At 42.7% G+C, this 20,663-nt stretch overlaps 1 protein-coding gene across 1 annotated transcript in view; it reads left to right on the top strand.

Annotated features, from left to right (window-relative positions):
* The first annotated feature begins 650 nt into the window (after positions 1-650).
* Positions 651-20,663, top strand: part of GABRA4 (gamma-aminobutyric acid type A receptor subunit alpha4) — a 55,288-nt gene continuing 35,275 nt past the window's right edge. The window contains exons 1-2 of the mRNA XM_088131095.1: positions 651-733; positions 956-1,074. Coding sequence (XP_087987221.1) covers positions 651-733; positions 956-1,074 — 202 coding nt within the window. The remainder of the gene's footprint in view (positions 734-955; positions 1,075-20,663) is intronic.

Raw genomic sequence — 20,663 nt, 5'->3', positions numbered from 1 at the left:
GCTCGGAGATGCATTTTAACGGCTGGCTGTTCTGTCGAGACTGAATTTGCCGATCAGCCCAGCGGAGTCCAGGAGGTGATTTTAACCCCCGATCTCGCTAAAGCGGAGAAAGACGTTTAAACCGAGGCACAAATGGGGTGGCGGGGAGAGGAGTCGCAGTGATGGGAGTGGGGAGGAGAGAAGGAGGGCCCCCCAGGAAGAGGTGGGCTTTGGAAGCGCGGGGTCCCCCCAAGAGTGGAAGGAGACGACTTGCAGGCGAGGAACTTGCGTGCGCGCTCGGGCGCTAACGTGCCTCGCCTGCGGCTCCGGGGGAAGCCGGCGAGATGTAGGCTGGGGCTGTGCGGGGGCTCGCTCGAGCAGCGGGCCCTGCTTCCTCCTCCTCCTCCTCCTCTCTGCCTGGCCTGCCGGCGTGTGGCCGGCGCGTGGTCCAGGCGGGCGCCCGGCTGGCAGATCGTGCGCGCCGGCGGCGGGATCGCCCGCCCCGCCCCTCCCCTCCCCTCCCCTCCCCTCCTTCCCCCCGCCCCGCCGGCTCCGTCCTCTCCCTCTTCCCTCCCGCCTCTCCTCCTCCGGCGGCTGGGTGCTCTGCTCTCTGGACAAGGCGCTTCGTGACGGGGGAGCGCGCAACCAGGCTTAAAGTATGGCAAGCGAAGATGGTTTCTGCCAGGCAGCCAACGGTCGCTATGCTTGCGGGTCTGCCGATCTCCGTCGCGCACCTCCTGTGCTGGGCGACCTGGTAAGCGCGCGGTGCCCGCTTCGCTTCTCCGCCGCCCCCCGCCCTGCCCCGCTCTCGGGTCCCTCGCGCCTGCACCTGCTGCCCGGGATGGGGCGGGGGCGGGGGCGGGGCGGGGGGCAGGGGAGCTGGCCCCCTCCCCGATGGCGGCGGTCTCGCCTCGCTCCCTGTCTCCGCGTCGCCCGTGTCGCCCCGGCTTCACGCGGTCGTGCCTTCGCCTTCCAGCCTCACCGCGCTGCCGGGACAGCTCCGCAAGGAAGAGAAATTGTGGCCGGAGAATTTCACGCGCATCCTGGACCGTCTCCTGGATGGCTATGACAACAGGCTGCGTCCTGGATTTGGGGGTACGGCTCCTGCGCGCGGTCCCCGCTGTCGGTGATGCGTCTGCCTGTGTGTCTTGTCGGGGGTGGCGGGCGGGGGGGTTGGGATTTGCCTTCAGGAACGCTCTTTGGAAACAGAACCCAAAGTGATTGCGACCTTTGCGTTTCTCCCTCCAGCCCTTGCTGAGATGTGGCAGGCACGGGGTCGAGCCGTTCTCCTCTTGCTCCCGCTCCCCCACAAGTGATGGCTGTGACTGGGGGGTGGTGGGGGTGTAGGGGAAGCGAGGCAGGGGAGGAAGAGGGGGAGAGAAGGAGACAGTCTTAGAGATCCCGCAGGCAGCTCCTTGCTCCAGAACTCCTGGCAGTCTCCGTCCCTGCCCCTCCAGTGCCTGGAAACGCCAGAGACACCCACCTACTGTGGAGAGCACATCTGCTGAGGCCGGCCACCTGGGCGGCTGCTTTCCTCCATCCAACCGGATCCCATACATTTAACACCAGGGAGGAACTTTTCCCTCTTCCAACTCACACCCCCTTGGTGAGCCAACCACAGCCAGCGACTCCCAAGGACCAGACAAAATTGATGCCAGTTGACGTGCCAGACCCCTCCTCCGCTCACGTCTGCCCCATCAGCCTCCCCCCCCCCCCACAGCCCATCCTGTGGGTCTTGTCCGCTGGGAGCTGGGAGAAGTTGGGAGTGGGCTGTCTGGATCCTGCCACTTTGGGGGCAGCACTTGCTTGACATTCTGTCCAAGTCGAGCAAGTGCAGCTGTTGCTTCTCGGTGAAAAACACACCCGCGCACTCGGGTGCTCCAGTAGCGACAGCAGGGAGAAAATAGATAAACAAACCAAGGCTTGAGATCTTGCACCTGCATCTGCTTTTTTGGCAGCCATGTTCATTTTCAGAAACCCCATCTTTTTCAGTGGGTAGCAGAAAGTGTATAGCATCCCCCCCATGCCCTTTTTAGTAACATCCAAGCTCTCCATGAATATCTTGAAAGACTCTCTCTCCGTCTCGCCATCTATCTCCGTTCCTGGTTTCCTCCCAATTTCCTAGCAGATGTTCCTCCTCTGCCACTCTCACTCCCCAGCATCTGTAATTCACAGTTCTGATTTGGTGGCCAGCTCAGAGTCAACCCAAGGCCGGGTTCGTGGATAGGAGAGATGCGACTCAGGGTTATGACCCACGAGAGACTAAGAACCCTGTAGTATCACTCCACCGCCCTTCGGCTTTCATGATTAAGCACTGAGGGGTTGGTTCGAGCATTTCCTTGTCACTAGAGATGGGTATATGTCAGGATGTAGGAGGAGGCCAAGAAAAAGATCTTTCTGGGTAGCTATGTAGCTGACATTGTGAGAAGACTTAGTCTAAGCTTGTTCCCTGAAAAAATGTGTTTCTTTCTCTGAGTGTTTAGTTGAGACACGTGACTCGTCTGTAAAGGCAACTACGCTGCCAATTTCCAGATATCCTGTTATCTACCACGGGCGTAAACTTAATGGGAAGAAACCGTGTGCCACCTGCTTGTTTCAAGATGATTTGAGAGAGCCGGGCTTTCTTTTTCATCCACTTAAGAATGTGAAGGGTGGATAAAGCTAACCTTATCAAAACATCAGAGAGAATCGGTTCCCCAAATGCAGTTTGCCTTTTCTAGTGTCCTCGGTGTATTTTTGTCTTGAATGTGTATGTTCTATGCTTACCAATGTATTTGCTTATCCTAGATGTTTAGATGGTGAATCACTAAGTGATGCCTTTGACTTGCCAGCTTCTATTAAGGCAGGACTGTCTTTTCCAGCCTAATAACTTCTGGATGGATTAAGTCTACAAATCCTCCGGTCAACTCAGAGTTATGGGAACTGTAGTCTGGAGGCCTCTTGGTTGGAGAAGGGAATGCACTTTTTTAAGTTAGGGAGACCTCTTTAGCAGGAAGAACGGAGGGCCACCAGAATTGAAAGATGTCAGTCATTTGTTTCAGGAGCCTAAAAGGAAAGGGGGCTTGCAGTTCCTTGGGATAAATTGGTTTGGAAAATATGAATAGAATTTTAACAGCATTTTGTGATGCACCACAGAAGATACTTCAAAATGTGTGTGTCTGGGGGAAACAAAGAGAGAACAAGCACCCATTGCTGCTAGGTCCAAGTGCATAGGAACAACATCCATTCTCCAGATGGGCTGGAGAAGGATTCCCGCTGACTTCAGTGGAAATTACATTGGGGTGAGGAAGTTTCTGATTCCGAAACTGGTGCCTGTCAGACCTGTAAATTACAGCTCAGTCAGCGGCTATGTAGTATTAATGAGACAAGCTTTATGTCCCCATAACGAGGGCTGGATTGTCTTACAAATGGCTATAAATCACTAGCAAGGAAATGGCCAGTCTGGGAATGTGAGTTGTAATCCAGCCCATATGGAGGTCAGAAAGAGAAGTCCCATCCACAGAGGGGACAACATCAGATATGTAGGCAACTCAGGTTTTAAAATTTAGGTTGGGCAGAGAGAGGTGTGAGCAGAAGGTTGTTTTTTTTTTTTTAATCACTTCAGACATGCACATTTTCTTTAATAATCACAGCCCAAGTTCTTGGAATAATAGTCGTGCTGCTGACCCAATCATTCAAATATTATTTGTCTCCTTCTAATATTTTTTCCTTAAAGATTGACAGATTTTAGAACTATTTTCTCCACTTGGGTACCCTTAAGATGTTTCAGGACTGCTTGGATGACTAATTCCTGCCTAGCTTTGGCATGACTTCAGATGCTGGGTGATGTGGTTTGCTTCCCTGTGCTTCAATGCAGGATACCCAAGGGAAATGTTCAAGAAATAGGAAGTGTAAATCTGGGTCATCTGAATGTACAATAAGCTTTTTTTGCTGGATGCCTGTTGAGTAGGTTGACCTCCCCCTGTTTGATGTGCCCGTGATAAAAGAGGCCAGGCCCACCCACATTCTGAATTGTCCTGCACAATTGTTGCTTGGTGTGGTTGCCAAGGATGGCTCAAGTCCAGGTAACTACTGTGGTTTGATCAGATGAAACTGTGTAGGGTGGCAAAAGGTCTTCATCTATCCAAAGGTCAGATGAGTAGGAAAATATCCACAGGGGCCGTCAAAGGTTCAGAAAAATTGGGATATTGCTAGGCGGGACTGACGCTGACAGGATCTGGCTGGAAAAACTGGATTCTGGATGGTAATGATTATTATTCCATATGCTTCTCTTCATAATTATGGGTGTATATCTTTGTGTGCTTGTTTCATACAGTTAAATAAATCTGAGAGGTGTCAGAGGCTGAATGTATGTATCTGGTGGCAAAATCAAATTAGTGTTTATTTATGTAGCACCATACAGAATTCTTTCTAAAGGACAGATTTCAGAGTCTGCAATCTAAAAACAGATTCAAGGGAAAGAACAGGCAGTAGCAGCTGAGTAAAAATGGAAGCAAATTAAGCAAGAGAAGACAATGCCATCATCTCAGGTACAAATATTCCCAAGTATTTATCTTCTGTCTTCATTACAACAGGCCAGCAGTAGTCAAGCTGGTTACTTCTTGATGTACTTCAAATACAATAATCTCTGGCTGTGATCAGTGGGGTTTGTGGGGGCTGAGCTCCAAAACTTTTGGAAGGTCTCAGATGACCTATATCTCATATGACATTTGACAACTGAGATCAGGGGCTGTTTCAAAGGTTTTGCTAGAAAAGGTGAATTTGGAGGAGACATGTGAAAGGAATAAGCCAGTCTTGTGGAGGAATTTGAGAAATTAACTCCAGGCAGGTGGGACAGCAAGGAAAAATGCACAATAATTTCAGGGTCCATTTGAACAGTTGATGATGATGGTACAGGTTAGGTTAAAGTCACACATTGGGTATGTTGGAATATAAAAATGGAGAAGTAATGTAATGGTATGTGGGAATCACCTTAGGCGACAGGAGGGAGAGCCGCAGACTGGACAACCGGCATATAAAAGAGGTCTCAGCCCACAGAAGGAGGGAGGGCGTGGGAAGCGTTTCAGAAGGACCCTCCTTAGTTTTCCAGAGAGTAAAAGGAAAGGAGGGGACAACTATTTTCAGTCTTGCACGATTCTCTTAATGCAACCTTACGATAAAGATAGAGCTGGTACTCCTGGCTGTGCTTCTTGTCTGGACTACTTCGCAGGGCTAAAAGGTAAAGAGGATGAAGTCACAGAAGCATTTGAAGGTATGGACCAGAAGTTTATACCAGATGTGATAATGAGGATGGTAATGTAGGAATTTAAGGAAAGAGGTTATATGTTCAGAGGAGAACAGGTATGAATACTTTTGATGGCAATGTAATGAATATACCTCCCCCCTCCAAAATCACTGAAAACCTATAGAATAGGCCTGTGACTTCCCACTGATTGCAACTCTAGGGATGTTTGTCATGTAATATGTGAAACAACTTGTCAGCTAAGAACTCTGAAAAACCAAGGTTCACAGAATGTGATTTGATTTATATTCACATTAAGAATTGAAGGTTAATTCCGTGAAAGCCTCATAAAGGAAATCCTTTAAAATCATTTCCCTCTCTCTCAAAACAGTAGGATCAGGGGTTATCCAATTAAGCCAGTTGGAAGGAGATGTAGAAAAGACAACACGAAACATGACTTTACATAGCCCATACTTCATTGGTGGAACTAATTACCACAAGACGTGGTGACAGCCACTAACTGGGATGGCTTTACCGAAGGACTGGATAAATTTATGATGGACAGGTCAGCCAAGAGTGATTAGTCTTCAAGACTCAGTCTTAGCTCTGGGTTGGGGGCAGGACGTCCCCAGTTGCCAGTTGCAGGGTACAATAGTATGTCTTTCCCTCCTGCTTTTGAGTACCCCAGAAGCATTTGGTTAGCTACTATAGGAAATAAAATGCTGGGCAAAGATGGGCCTTGGCTTGATCCAACACAACTCTTCTTAGGTTATGAAATCCTAGTTAGGGCTTAGATGATTAGAATTAGAACTCTTTGAGTTCTGTAGCTCAAACTAAAAGGTGCTTTTCACACTTTATAAAAAAAAGATTAAACTGTATCCCATCAGTTTTGAAGATCATATCTAGCCCCATGTTGGTTTTGTGTGTGTGTGTGTGTGTATGTGTAGTGTAGGTCCTTTTAATTAAACTAGAAAAGATCTTCTTAACCATGCAGCTGTGCATAAGTTTTCTGGAACAAAAATTCAGAGTAATACCAACTGATTAATCATTAAAATATTAACCATTCAAATCAAGGATTTTACCTTCTCTGGTTTGGGTTTTTTTTGGCTGATAAGTCCTCATAATAAAAATAACCCGTTTTCCTCTAGTGAATCATTCATCGATAAAGCACGAAGTAAACAAATAAGAGTGGGAAGGCAAGATACGCCGAGAGTATAAGATGATTATTAAAGTTGCACTGCACGTTTCTGGGTACTGGAACGTTTTATGCGGGAGCTGATTCACTCACTTCGGACACCTGCTTCTGGATAAGTTTTCTTCAGATCAGAGATGCGCAGCTGATATCATAGGTGTCCATTCCTAACTACGATTCCACAAAATAATGAAACATGCACCATGAGCTCAAGATCTAAGTTCTGCCCTTTCATATCTGCATCTGTAAGAGACTGTGGAAAGGAAGCAGAGGAGGCCTGCAGTTTAGGGGAAAAGAGCAACGTGGTCCCGATGTGAGAGCCATGCAAAGGAAATGTTTCAAAGAGCTGTTCTTGTTATGTTCTATCCAGTCATGGCCAACTCCTGATGACCCTCTAGATAAAAGCTCTCCAAGCTGTCCCGTCTTCTGATGCATTGTGCAATTCTTACAGGTGCATTCCTGTAGCCTTCAGGACGCCATCCAGCCACCTCACGTAGTGTTGGCTTCTTCTTCTCCTTCCACCCACCTTGCCCAACATTATTGTCTTTTCCATAGAGGCATCAGCCCACATTGTGTGTCCAGAGTTTTTGTCTCATAATCTTTGCTTCCACTGAACATTCGGGCTTGATTTCCTCTAGTACTGAATGGCTGGTCCTCTTTGATGTGCAAGGAACACGAAACAGTTTCCTCCAACACCATAGTTAAAAGGAGGGAATCTTTTTGCTCTCGCTCTTGAACCGAGTTCATCCCTCACATCCATATAGCATAACAGGGAAGTGAGTGGACCGTTACCAACTTAATTAACTCACTATAAATCTTGCTGGGAATTTACTCTTACAGTTCTCAAGATAACGTTTTTACCCCGGACTAGTATTAATGATGTATTTCTAAAACCTGTGTGATTCTCACTTGTTGGGTTGGCCAACTGTGCGGGAGCTGACGGCATTTCCACATTAAATCCAAATATGTAAGGGTTAGGGTTAGGGTTAGAGTTTGGGTCACAATATTGCAAGACCTGTTTTGTCATGCGCCTTCCTTGCCTCCCACCCTACCTCAGGGTTTGCCTGTGGCAGACAATGCCAACTTGGGTGGACGTTCCTGTGCGCTGCATCAGTGTTATATCTTTCAGGGGAGAATTTTCATTCACTTGGCAATCTCAGCTTTTACTTCATTCTTTCTATCTCTGGTATTTATATCGTGTATTTCTCAGCTGTAAGGCTCCCAAGGTGTGAATAACTTTTAAGAATATAATAGTAACATAAAGCCACAACTGAGAATGTGGGACATATAGTGTAATTACGAGATGCTCAAAGATCTTAACATCATATAGGTTAGCTTAATGGTTGTCAGCCCTGTGAGGTAGTCCAAACAAGAAGCATCAACCGTGAGTACTAATACTACCTTTATTGTAGGGCTACAGTAACAGAATCTTACAACTCTGAAAGTACCTCTCCCCTCCCTTCCTTTTACTCTCCCGAAAACTAGGGAGGGTCCCTTCTGAGATGCTTTCTCCACCCCCACCCCTCCTTGGGACTCAGATTTCATTTATCAGACCTTTGACTAGGCTGAGGCTCTTCCTCCCACATACCATCACATCAGTGCAATTCTGTACTCAGTAAAGCTTGCTCCCTGATAAGTAGAGAATAGCACCCCAAATTTCCATTACCTTCTGATATAATCTCTGCTACTGAATTAAACATCAGGAGTGAGCTACTCAGATGGGGGAAAGTGCTACTATTCAAAAGTATCTAAATTTAGGAGACATAAAAGCAGACATTTTCAAAGCAGCTTCTCAGCCAGAGGAAATCAAGTCTTAAGCAGAAAGAGGAAATAGAGGTTGGTATCGGAATAATTTCCTTCCCCTGTTCCCAGAGTTGATACTGTCAGGTTTTTTTAAAGTATCAGTTTAAAAACAACAATAAGAACAAACTGTGTTAGTAACCAGTAGACTTGTAGCTTATGTTCACCATAAAAATAAAACTGTAAACTCATTTGGGAGGAAAAAATAGAACCTTAAATATCATTTGATCTTGTTTCTGTAAACATGGATGCTTCATTGAACAGGTCTTCTTTTTGGCTCCTTTTCCTGAAAGAACTCTGAGAGTTAGTACCTATACTCACCTACGTGCACAGGGAGGCACGTGGACCCCCACACACATCAGGCTGTGCAGTGATCCAGATTCACAGGGCAAACACGACTTGGAAAGCTTGTGAGTGTTGTAAATGAAATTTAATTTTTTTTAAACATGTAATTACAACGTAGAGACTGCCCAACTCCAAACGATCTCAGGCACCTTACACTTTAAAAAAGCAAGAATAATAAAAAATAAGAAAACAGATCATAGGCATCCAAAAGACAAACTCTCTATAACAAACAAATGTCCTACAGGGGCTTAACCATCACCTTGTCCCAAAGCCTGGGAGAACATCAAGTTTCAGAGACTGTCATCAGGATGGGAGCCATACAGATGTCTGTACAATCCAAATGTCTAAGAGCAGCCCTTCAAGTCCCAAAATGTGTCTCTGATGCCACCCTGAGACTAGAGACAGGCCTCATGAAAGTGGAGGCTAGAGTGCGGGTGACCATACTCAACTGTTGGCTCAGACTCTCTTTTTTTCCCCTTGGTCTTGCCCCATTAACTATGAGTGACGATTTTCAGTCTACGTAGAAACACGCAGTGGCAACTGAAATCTCATCTTTGGGCTTCTCTCCAGCTCTTCTACTCAACATGGGAGATGATCAGGCCAAAGCACTCGTTAAACAGCACGTAGCAGACACAGAACACCAACTGAATCTAGCCAGGTCCCCAACCTTTATTGCTAGTGAATCCAACAGGTGCTCTGCCTCCTCTATGGCATACTTAATTAAACTCAAAGTACCAAAACACTGGAGGGCCTTTACTAGCTGTCCTTGAAGGCCAAACAGGAAGATCCCTTACCCGGAGAGACAAGGCCCCCATGACTCTGGACACACGGAAACACCAGAGCATGTGCTTCTCCAGGGCCTGTATTACAGAGACGTTCGTACTATCCTCATCTCACCATCACTGCACAAATACACAGGGCGCACAGGACAATTCTACACCTCCCTGCTGCTTTCAGATACCAACCCCGCTACAACATATAATGTTGCCAGATTCTGCACAGCAGCGATTAAAAGTTGTCAGGGGATGACCTGTGCCATAAACTAGTCTTAATGAGCTTCTAGTTCGTCATACTAGAGTGCTCTGTAATTTGATAGATATTGTCTGCCATGTGCTAACCTTTATGCTCCCCTATACCCGTCTAATGCTCCTACCCCTCATTTTAGATATATGCTTTCTATAACTTTTAGCTTTTTATTATTTAGACTCTGATGTAACTTCTATGCTTTCTAACTGACTGTACCCCACCCTCCTTATGCTGGTCTTTGACAGTAATAAAGATTTGATTGGACATTCAGGCACTGCAACAGAAAAGGCACACTTCCTAGATCTAAAATATGATATGGGTTAATGAAAGCATCTGTAACATCTGTTGGGGACACTGTAAAGCACCTGTATTTTTTCCTGGGCCCGTACCCAGTAAGATCCAAGATCCGAGTCCTTCTCTTTCCTCCTTAAAACTGCACTAGTAGCTAACATGTGGTTGTCATCTCAGATAACATGTTTCAACTTGCACTGATTACACTTGGAACCATCCTGCCAAATATTCAGACCGAGACAGTCAAACATATGTTTAACTTCCCTGTCAAAAACAATGGACCTTAAAGATATTAAATTTTCTTGGTTGTGCCACTTACGAGTTATAAATTAAGTCTGACTGCTTTATTGCAAGAAATAGTCATGTAACATTTTGTTTTCTAGGTTAGATCAGAGTGAAGTTTGTGATGAAATTTGGATTGTTCCCAGGTTGGGGAAGAGAGAACATCTTGAATGATGCAATCTTTTCTTAATTTATCAACTTTTCCAGGATATCAGGAAAGTGTAACATATTGTCTGAAAAAGTCCTAAAGTTGGGCTACATTCAAATTGTCAAGAATTGTTTTTTGGCCTTTTGACTAATTTCAAGAGTAACGTAGCATACATTTTAAAAAGAGCAACTCCCTTTAATAGAGATGGATTCAATCACAATATTGATTTAGACTCAATATTTGATAAGAGCAGAAGGCAAGTGATGTTCCATGTGACATAATATCATTGAGCAAATTACATACTATTTGTCATTTGGTTTATGACAGGATGACATGACTGACTCCAATTCCATCATTCACGTCATTTGTGCAATGGTGTCACGACAATAGTGACAACGTTGTAGCTTCCCCTGGACACCTACCTAGGAAGTAATTAGGAAATGTTAAATGAGTAGGGGTTCCCCCCCCCCCAAGCCTCTCTTTTAGAGGAATGTGAATTCTGACTTAGGATATTATATGAGATTTATTGCACATGTCGTCTGCCAACAGATTCCTATGATTAATTTCTTAATTCTGTTTCATTTTGGAAAGAGTTCTTACACAAACTCTAGGACAGTCTGAGATCCTTTTAATCTTGGGTTTTCCCAACTGATTCAATATTGATAGCTCTTTACTGGAGAAACTTGAGCGTAAAGGAATACGTTCTTTTTAATTAAACCAGAACATTAAAAAATGGATGTATTAAAAAATGAAGAAAAGAAACTAAACCATAACCTCCATTATGCCTCAGATTCAGCTGAAAGTTCTCAGGATGCACTGTTCTGAGACTTTTATTTTTACGGCTCCTTAGACACTGACAAACCCTTTTCTACCTTTTTTGTTTTCTGGGTTGTTGTGGGTTTGGTTTTTGGTTGTTTGGTTTTTTTGGTAGCAGCCATGGTTCACTCTCTCAAATGGTTTGGAATAGTGCTAAATCCAGGGCTAATGGAGGATGAAACTCAGTTCCCATGAGTTCTCCGTGACCATGACAAAAGCAACAAAACTTTGGAAGTAGGAAAGGAATTATGTGACAAAAGAAATTACCACCGTAGAGAAATTATTGGAGAACTTCTCATTCCATTGGAGAAATGGGGCGAAAGGGATTCCTCAGTGATCCTGCCCAGAAAGAGGCTACAGAATTTTAAGAAACAATTTATAAACACCCCATGCCCATAGTTTGATAAGGGTAGCAGGAGGAAATGGTAGCTAAAGGGTTGGGCTAGTTCGGGATTCTGGGAGTTGTAGTTCCAACACATCTAGAGGTCACCAGCTTGAGGATTAGCTTAGAAATACGACCCCCATTTTTTTTTTTCAGATGCTAATTTCTTACACACATGTCTACTTTTTGGTCTGTTTGATGCATTATGCTAAATCATCATTTTCTTAACCATAATTCATTGAATGAACTGTACTTGGTTAGGCTTCTGCAAACATACTCAGTCATCAAGTCCACTGTTGGGTTGGCTTCTAAGGTTAGAATTCTTCATCAGCCTTCTTGGTCAGTTGGCCTTAGAGTGATCTTTAGGACTTACCCCATAATTTTGCTGCCTGAGGAAGAAGACAAGATCCCCCCCCCCCATTTTAACCAACCATTAGGTAAGTTTGTTGTGAATCTTGCTATTCTGCAAATCTATTATTCATAGCCAAATAAAGCAAGAAAAGAACAGGGGTCTCTTTTAGGATGCAGTCATTCCTTAAGATCGTTATTTAAGTGACTGTAAATTTGTCAAGAAAGAACTGGTATATGAGTGTGATTAAAGGATAATGGGTGGGGTTGTTCTCCAACAGCAGCTGTTTCCCAGAAGGTGACTAATCCATCTGCTTTGAAGAAAAAACTGGAACCAGTGTTTCATTTTATAGATAGTGAAGGTCTCCGATCGCAGCCTGAACAGTTTTTTTCCCCCTAAAGAAAGCAAGATTCATCCTGATGGCGAAATCCTGATTCCAGCAGAGTTAGAGTTACGGATGGAGCCTGAAAGTTTTTTTGTCTCAGCATTAAATCATCAAATGGTTATCTGTGTGTAAGAGAAGTGCTTTCACCTTCCGCTTTTCAATCTGACATTATTATGAAGTGTCACTCATTTATTTAAGCCAAGGATGTGGTCACATGTGTGTATGTCCAGTTGACTTCTATGATCATATGATTAGCCTGGCTAAAATCTGGTTTTCTTTAGCTCAGATGCAGAACAGTATATGGCTTCCATAGCCTGAGCTGCCATTTGTTAACTCAGAGTTGGTTTAACTAACAACTATTGGATTTATACCATATACTGACCCAGAACAACTAAACCACAAAGCACAATGAGCATTTTTGCCTGCGTAGCTCCATCGTATTCTACGGTCGGTTTCTACAGAAATCAGTGAATGCACTAAACCACATTCACCGATTTCTGTAGAAACCGGTGCTTTGGGTTCACTTCATTGCAAAATAAGTTACATACAGGCAGACCACACACGGTTGGAACTGAAAAGAAACATGCAAAGCTGAGTTATGTATCAGCAGCAGCATCTGCAGCAAAACGCAGTGATGCCAGAATGACATCATGCATGTAAAAAGGTTGTTGTGCAAATACCAACCAAGCAGAGCCTGTACCATTAAAAAACAATCTCCCTAACAATAAAGAAAGAATTTTAAAAATCCAGAATTATCATAATAAGAAACATGCATGAAATTATTACTAACTGCAGTTAGCTGATTTTAATCTGAGTACTTAAAGAGGTATAAAAGTTTTTTCAGGGGGACCAATGTAATTACACAACTATTTTTCATACCCAAAGTTGGTGAGTGTTATTACATCTCTTTATACAACAACTTTTCTGTGGCATTTCTGTTAACTTTGAAAGCGTATAATACAATAAAAAGACTCAGTCCTCTTTATAACTTACTTTTCAAAGAAGTTATAAATATTTGGATTTAAATTTCACTTCACTCATTTCAATCATTTTTCAGCTACAGGTAGTCCTTGTTTAGTGACCACGATTGGGACTGGCAACTTGGTCGTTAAGCAAAGTGGTCACTAAATGAAATCGCAACTGTGCTTATGATCTTTCCTTTGCTTTACAGACCTGCAAAGGTCATCAATGCAAGGATTGGTCATAAGGTTATTTTTCATCATCATCGTAACTGTACAGTCGCTAAACAAGGCAGTTGCTAAACAAGGACTACCTGTATATGAAAACTTTAAATTGGGGGGTTATTTTGCAGGTCTAGGAAAGTAATGCTGAAGTATGAAGCACTTTAACCCCTTGAAATTGGATGTTAGAGTTAGGGATGACTACAAATGGCTATTCTACAACTATCATTTGTTCTTCATGACTTATTGCTCAACTTATAACTCATGACTTACGAGTCATTATTTACTTCTTGATTGAATTACTGCAATGCACTCATTATGGGGATGCCCTTGAAGACCACCTGGAAACTACAGCTGGTCCAGGATGCAGCGGCATGGGCATTGGTGGGTGTGTCATGTGTCATCCCTGCTGCATGAGCTGCACTGGTTACCAGTTGGCTTCTGGGTGCAATTCAAGCTGTTAGTTACCCCCTGTAAAGCCCTACATGGCATAGGGCCTGGTTATCTCTGGGATCCTCTATCTCCAGTAGTTTCTACCGATCCAGTCAGATGGAGCAGAGTGGAAGAGCTCCCGGACCCTTCAAACAGTGTCATCTACCAGGACCTAGACAGCGTGCCTTCTCTGTTGTGTCATGCATTCCCTCAGATATTCATATGGCCCCCACCCTACAGCTGTTCTGAAAATAATTAAAAATGCGGCTCTGCTCCCAGGCTTGAGGTTAGGGTGGACGTGAGCCTTTGTTGTTTGTTTCAGGAAGGTTTCGTTGTTTTACTGTTCTGGACACACGTGTGTTTTTATTGTTTGTTTTATCTCTTCGTGTCTTGTGAGTTGCCCCGAGTCTTTTGAGAGTCAGGGAGTCTCCAAATCTAATCATAAATAAAGAAATAATAATAAAATAAATGGACAGAAGTATTCTCAGGTTGGATTTGGTGGCTGTTCCTCACAAATACTGATTGGAAGATGTGGTCTTGATAGGCTTTCAAGTTTATCTCCTCTTCAAGGAGATTTGAAAGTTTTTAAGTCATTCCTAATTAATGCAATACTATATTTTATTAATGTCCACTTAGCACTGGAGTTTGGTGTTCTCTCATTGTATAGTAGAGCTAAGGTGCTTGTGGAGTTTTCTCAGCAATGGAAGTGATCTTCCAGGATGTTTTTCAACTTCCCAATTTAGTCCACGTTCCTGATAATGTCCTAGTAGTTTCCCATTCAAGTACCAACCAGGTCATTTCTGCTTAGGTTTCTGAAGTCAACCAGCATCAGCTAAGTGGTGCCACATACAGTAGCTGAACTTTTGGTCTCTAAAAGGAAAAAATGGAAGGGCTGCAAGAATATGTAAAGTTTTTTGTCATCTCCAAGTGAAGGGTTTGGGATAAAATTGGGAGGTGATTCATTAAAACCATCTTGACCCAAAAAGATGAATCTGTATTCTCAGATACTGGTTTTGGAGGTAACTTTAAGACAAAAGTATATGGACTCAGTCTGTTTCATTGCCAGTGGTCTTAAATATGGTTTAGGCTGACCTGCATGCTGATAAAGCAAAAACAAAAACAATCTAAATAAATAATATACTGTGATCTTTGAGTAATTGGTACATACATGGTTTAGGTGACCTTCATGTTGATCCCTTTTAATAAAGAAAAAAAAATCTAGATAAATAATATACAGTGAAATACTTTGTTCATTTAATGATAAATGTATGTGTTTGGATATACATATATTTAAAATGATAATGTTGATTTCATTATAGTGAATAGAGCTTTTACTTGGACATATATGTAGAGTATAGGCTGCCTTAGGGTGCCATGTTATATTCACTGATCTGGAAGTAAAAGAACTGGGTTTACTTCTCAGCAGACCAGCATAAAGTTACATGGCATATATTGTAACTTCCAAAACACACGATTGCAATTATAATTGGCCGGAGGCCTAAACAGAAATGTTGTGGCCATGAGAGAAGTGCCAGCATCATGAAAACAGATGAACAACTTGTGTGGCTGAAACAAGTTTATGATACCAAATGGCTTTTAGTATCTTTTTTTACATTAAATCCACCTCTAAATTTTATGCACTGTGATTATAGAATCTGGTACGCTTGGCAGAACAACAGAAATGTAACATAAATAAACAAACAAGCTACCCATTTATATTTAAAATGTTTTGTATATTTTAAAGGGCCTGGTTCGAGCTGGTTGATATTTGTAAGGACAGGTAGGCCCCAGTTTAAGAACGAGTTCCGTCCCCAAGGTGTGTCCTTAAGTCATATTTGTATGTAAGCTGGAACAGTATTATTGTATAATTCTGTATAAGTAGTATTGCATAATGAATTCAAACCATTGTGTATTTAACTCAAATCATTGTGCATTTAACTCAAATTTTGCTACACTGGGCTCTGTTCTTAACTATGGGTCATCTGTAACCTGGGGACTCCCTGTAAAAGAGCAAAGGAACTCTGTTCCAAACTTGGCAAAGAAGATATTTAGAAGGCCTTCTTGCCTTCTCCTAAATTCATTCTCACTACCATGTTCTGCTTCTGTACTTCGGATCTATGGATTTTGCAGCTCATATGGATATATAGACAGTGAAGTAGGTGTCACTTCCAGAAATATTTAGAAACATAACTCTGGATTCTCTTAACATTAATAATGTGAAATACTGATACAGCCTTTGATATGAGCCATTGTCAGAACATATTGTAAGGAGAAGCTTCTGCAGTAGACTGACATATGGTCTATTCTAGTGTTTTTCAACTTGGCAACTTTAAGAAGTCTGGATTTCAGCTCCCAGAATTCCCCAGCCAGCAGTTGAAGTCCACACATCTTAAAGTTGCCAAGTTCGAAAAACACTGGTCTATTCCATTATCCTGCTTCTTTTTTGTTTTTGTTTTTATAAGCCAACTGATATGCAAGGGTTGTGGGGTTCTGTGGTTTCACAGATCAAGGATAATGTTTACATAATGCATGGTAAAACTCCATCTATAGATACATTTTTGTACTCTCCTAGACTTGCATGGAAAATAAAATTCTGAGTAGCATGTGAGATATGAAATAAGGTTGATCACTCTTTCAGGCAGCTGTCCAGCTTGCCAAACTGCATGAGTCAGGGGACTGCAAAAACAGTATGGAAGTATTTGCTTGCAAGTTGATTCCTTCCTCAAGTTGATGGTGGCAGAAATTATTACCATCTGTCTCTTGGCCGGCCACCTTTGCAAAATCAGATGCTATCCTTAGCACTGTCCTCCATGGACAGGTGTCCCAGTCATGAATCTGGCCCGTTATCATTTTCCTTGCTATCTTCAGGTGGTAGGCTGAGTATTGAAGAAGAATAGAAAAGCAGATTGCCCTCTAATTTCTATAGATGACCTTTCTAGGTCAGGAGTAAGAAAGATGTCTATGTTCTGGTTACTTTCCAACTTTCTTGTGCTAGTTTATCAAGGAAGTCTCATCACAAGCCTGCTACACATTTACCTGTGGTTTGTGGAAAATGTCATAGTGGGCTGAGTTTGGAGATCTCACTAAGTCTTGCACCATCACTATCTAAAAGTCACAGCAGTTGGGGTCCTCGCTCATGCTAAGCCAAAGCACAATGTCTCAGAGGGAGACTTGGTAGGCATCTGTTGTGGCAATATGTTTCCCTGCAAGAGGAAGGAATTGCTAATGATGGACAAATTATCAGAGGACGTGACCCACCTAAGATATATTTATGCAAAGCAATCCCCGAACATTTCTGAGAAAACTTGGCTTTCCTAGGGAATCACAGTTTGCAAACCATTGTTCTGAAACAGACTGCTGTGTTACTGGAAAGGCTTGTCAAAAGAGGGTTATGTGTCTTCTATGATATTAAAGTTTTAACATATTGGGTAAAGTTGCAGGAGCTGGTGCTGGGCTACGTGTGGGAAGGCTACAGTTTTCTGCAGGAGGGTCCGGGGAAAAAGACGGCATGTGATAGCGAGGAGCAATTGGAGCAACAGGGGCCCAAGAGGAGAATAAGAGGCGACCATGAGCGGTCAGGTTAAAGGGAAAACAAGGCTTGCAACTATAAAGCAAAGAACAGAGGAGCAACAGCCTGGCAGAGCTGGAATTTGCCATCAAGCAGACATAATCCCAGAAGGAACTTGCCAGGAGAGAAGCAGATGGACAGCAAAACATAAGTAGCCAAAGAGATTGTGAGAAAAAGCAGCGTGAATGTGGAAGCTAGTAGAAAACCCAGAGGGAAGCAGAAGCATTTAAAGATGTCGTCCTCCATTTTGCAGAAATTGTGTAACTGCAATAAAGGCGCATTCATCCCTGGGTGGGTAAAAACACGTCCGTGTTCACTTTCCTGCTTGTGTTTGTACCATTCCAAAATAAACCTGTGCCACAGAAGTTTGACTTCCAGCCCTCAAGAAGCTCAGCACCTGCCCTATATGAGCCCTTTGTTTTTCCTACAGCTGGCAGAATTAGAATCAGATATCAGATTAGAATCAAGCTGCAAATAGATGTCTATGTGCACTTCTGAACCTTTTGCTGTTATAATGGTGTGCGTGTGTAATGAATAGCTTAATTCCATTATTGAATATAATAAAAATAAAGCCTCCTGTAAGCTGAATTTGACTCCTGGTTACTCCATGGATTTAATCATGCAGTTTTATTGGCAACACCAGAGGGGTGATTTGCTACTGCCTTATATTTTTTGACCTTCTGTCTGGTTTATATTTCTGCGATTTTCTAGTAATTTTTCAGTGCAGAACTAATCAGGCCTAACCTTGCCTAGCTTCAAAACACAGACACAGGCTACCAAATATTTCCGTCTACTGAATCTTGTTAAATATAAGCTAAGTGAAATGTTCTATCTGTGGGGTCATTAAGAGAACACCAGTCTGATGGCACCTAATCAAAGTGATGACTAGATTTAAACATTTTAAAAAAAATTCAGATTAAACCTAAATGTAGGCATCAAGTATAATGGAATTCTACCTAAAGTAGGAAGCTACATATATTCTCTTAATCCATGATCTTGACTATCCATCTCATCCTATTTCAGGTCCTGCCATTCTCAAAGGTGTAGTAGAAAAATCCATCTCTGAGCTACAATCCATTTTACTGAATTCTCTTTCTCTAGAGCAGCGTTTCTCAACCTCGGTAATTTTCACTTTAAACCTGTTGGCACGGGAATTGTAGACGTTGAAATCTACGCTTCTGAAAGTTGCTGAGGTTGAGAAACACTGTTCTAGAAGAAGGCATCTGATCCCTGATTACATTTTGCTTTGGGCCTTTCTAAATGTGGAGTTAAGGGTGGCTCCACTGTACCTGGATGTATATTTGAGAGCACATGTTTATGTTTCTGATTTTAAATTGCTATTATGAGAGCTATCTTGGAAATGAGTAAAGGGACATTTACTCATTTTTGAGTAAATAAAAAAAGTCAAACTGAACCGTCACTACCTCCCTCTCCCCAAATTCAGCTTTGTGACCTTGTTTGGAAAATGCAAGGCTGAATTCCAACATTATATTTTAAAACTCTGTAAATAAAGCTAAGATTAAAACCTGTAAGTTGCAAGTGGGGATCCTGAGGCTAATGGAAAGTAGCTTTCCTAAGGCTGCCATGGAGTTCATAGCAGGAATACGATTCAAAATGAAGGTTTTCTATATCAGTAGGCAGTACCAGTTCTTAAAACATATATAAAAGTAAAGTCTCCTTAAAATTGAGCTTAGTTCTTGGGGACTACATGGATGCATACATTCTGTTTTCTTAGCAACAATAAAGGAATAATTTCCCATTGCCTTTTTCTAGGAGGCCTTTTCAAATTCCCAATCTAATCCATAGCCATGGAATTCCTGTAGGTGTCCCATCCAAGTGCTAACCAGGCTTGATCCTGCATAGCTTCCCAGTCCAGTCAGGGTTACCCAGCTGCTTCTACCTGCCAAAAGTCTTTAAAAATAAGAAGAAATGTACTTCAAAAGATTATCAGTAAAGTGTACTGATCTTGATCAGCATCCTGAATTGGGGATATTACTCATAATATTGTTACTGTCATGACCATCATCATCATCAACAAAAACTTTGGAGTCTTATCTAAGTAGGCTACATATCCAATTGAAAGAGACAGGTGTAGATACCCTTAGTGGGCTCTTATTTATGATACTGAGTTCTTCTCTGACTGAGATAATAATTGGATTTTTACCCTGGATTGTTCATCACATTGAAATAATGTGATTCATTCATAACAGTACCTACTGCAGTGTGTAATGTTCCCCTACCATTTAGCCATCATTAACAATGCTCATCACTGATTCTATAATGAGTTGCTAAAGCAGTGTTTCTCACCCTTGACAACTTTAAGATATGTAGACTTCAGCTCCCAGAATTCCCCAGCCAGCATGCTGGTTAGGGAATTCTGGGAGTTGAAGTCCACATATCTTAAAATTGCTAAGATTGAGAAACACTGTGCTAGAGTATGGAGTACAGTTGGAGAGCTTCAGAAGGTCCAGCAAAGAACAGTTGTTATCAAATCCAATATTCAGTAGGTCTTTACACACGTATTGTCCAAATATGTAAAATACTATTTTACAAAAAGTGCCTTGAATTCTTGATAACTTTGTGGACGTGTCTGTGCAAGTCTTCTCGGCAACAATACAGAACTGACTTCCCTGTGTTTTATTCCAGGATGGATTTCAGTTTCCCTGTCTACCCTCCAGCTCTGATATGTCCTGCCGCCCCCACATCAAACTACTAATTAGGGTTGAACCTGCTTAGCTTCTCAACATTGGTCAAGATCAGCTCTGTGTTGCTATCTGAAGAGGTAATGGAATCCTCTCCAGTAACAACTCAGAGGTAGACCTGACTGACCTTAATGGAACCTTCTCCCCAGTTAGTAGATGTGTGTTTATCTTAAGCTATATTTTAAAATGAAACCTACAGTATGTATGTAAATGATTTCCCTCCTGAATGAATTACAACACTTGACCATAGATGAATGCCAGCTCTTCAAAGTAGGCCTGCTCAGGAATCAGATGCTGCAAGAACTCTACTCCTGTAGGGTAGAATAACAGGATCTTGAAAGCCTGCCAGAGTTTTCCTCTAGCCCCTCTTCTGCATTACACAGGGGGGGTTATTTGGAGTTTCTTTCTCATGCTCCCTCCTTTCCCTGGCTATATTGTTGTTCACATTCTCTTTTGTTATCTCTGAACGGTTCTGCGAATGATTCTTGCATTCCTTCCTTAACTTCAATCCTGCATTCCTCTACAAGGGAAGTGTGAGTGGGTTGGAAGGAAGAGAAAACTGGA

This window comes from Python bivittatus, unplaced genomic scaffold, assembly GCF_059951505.1.
Source record: "Python bivittatus isolate LINGU-HERP-01145 unplaced genomic scaffold, Pbiv_v1 ctg000970_np1212, whole genome shotgun sequence".
NCBI classification, from domain to species: Eukaryota; Metazoa; Chordata; class Lepidosauria; order Squamata; family Pythonidae; genus Python; species Python bivittatus.
The sequence above is the reverse complement of the archived record's forward strand: the minus strand, read 5'-3'. Positions and strand labels throughout refer to the sequence as shown.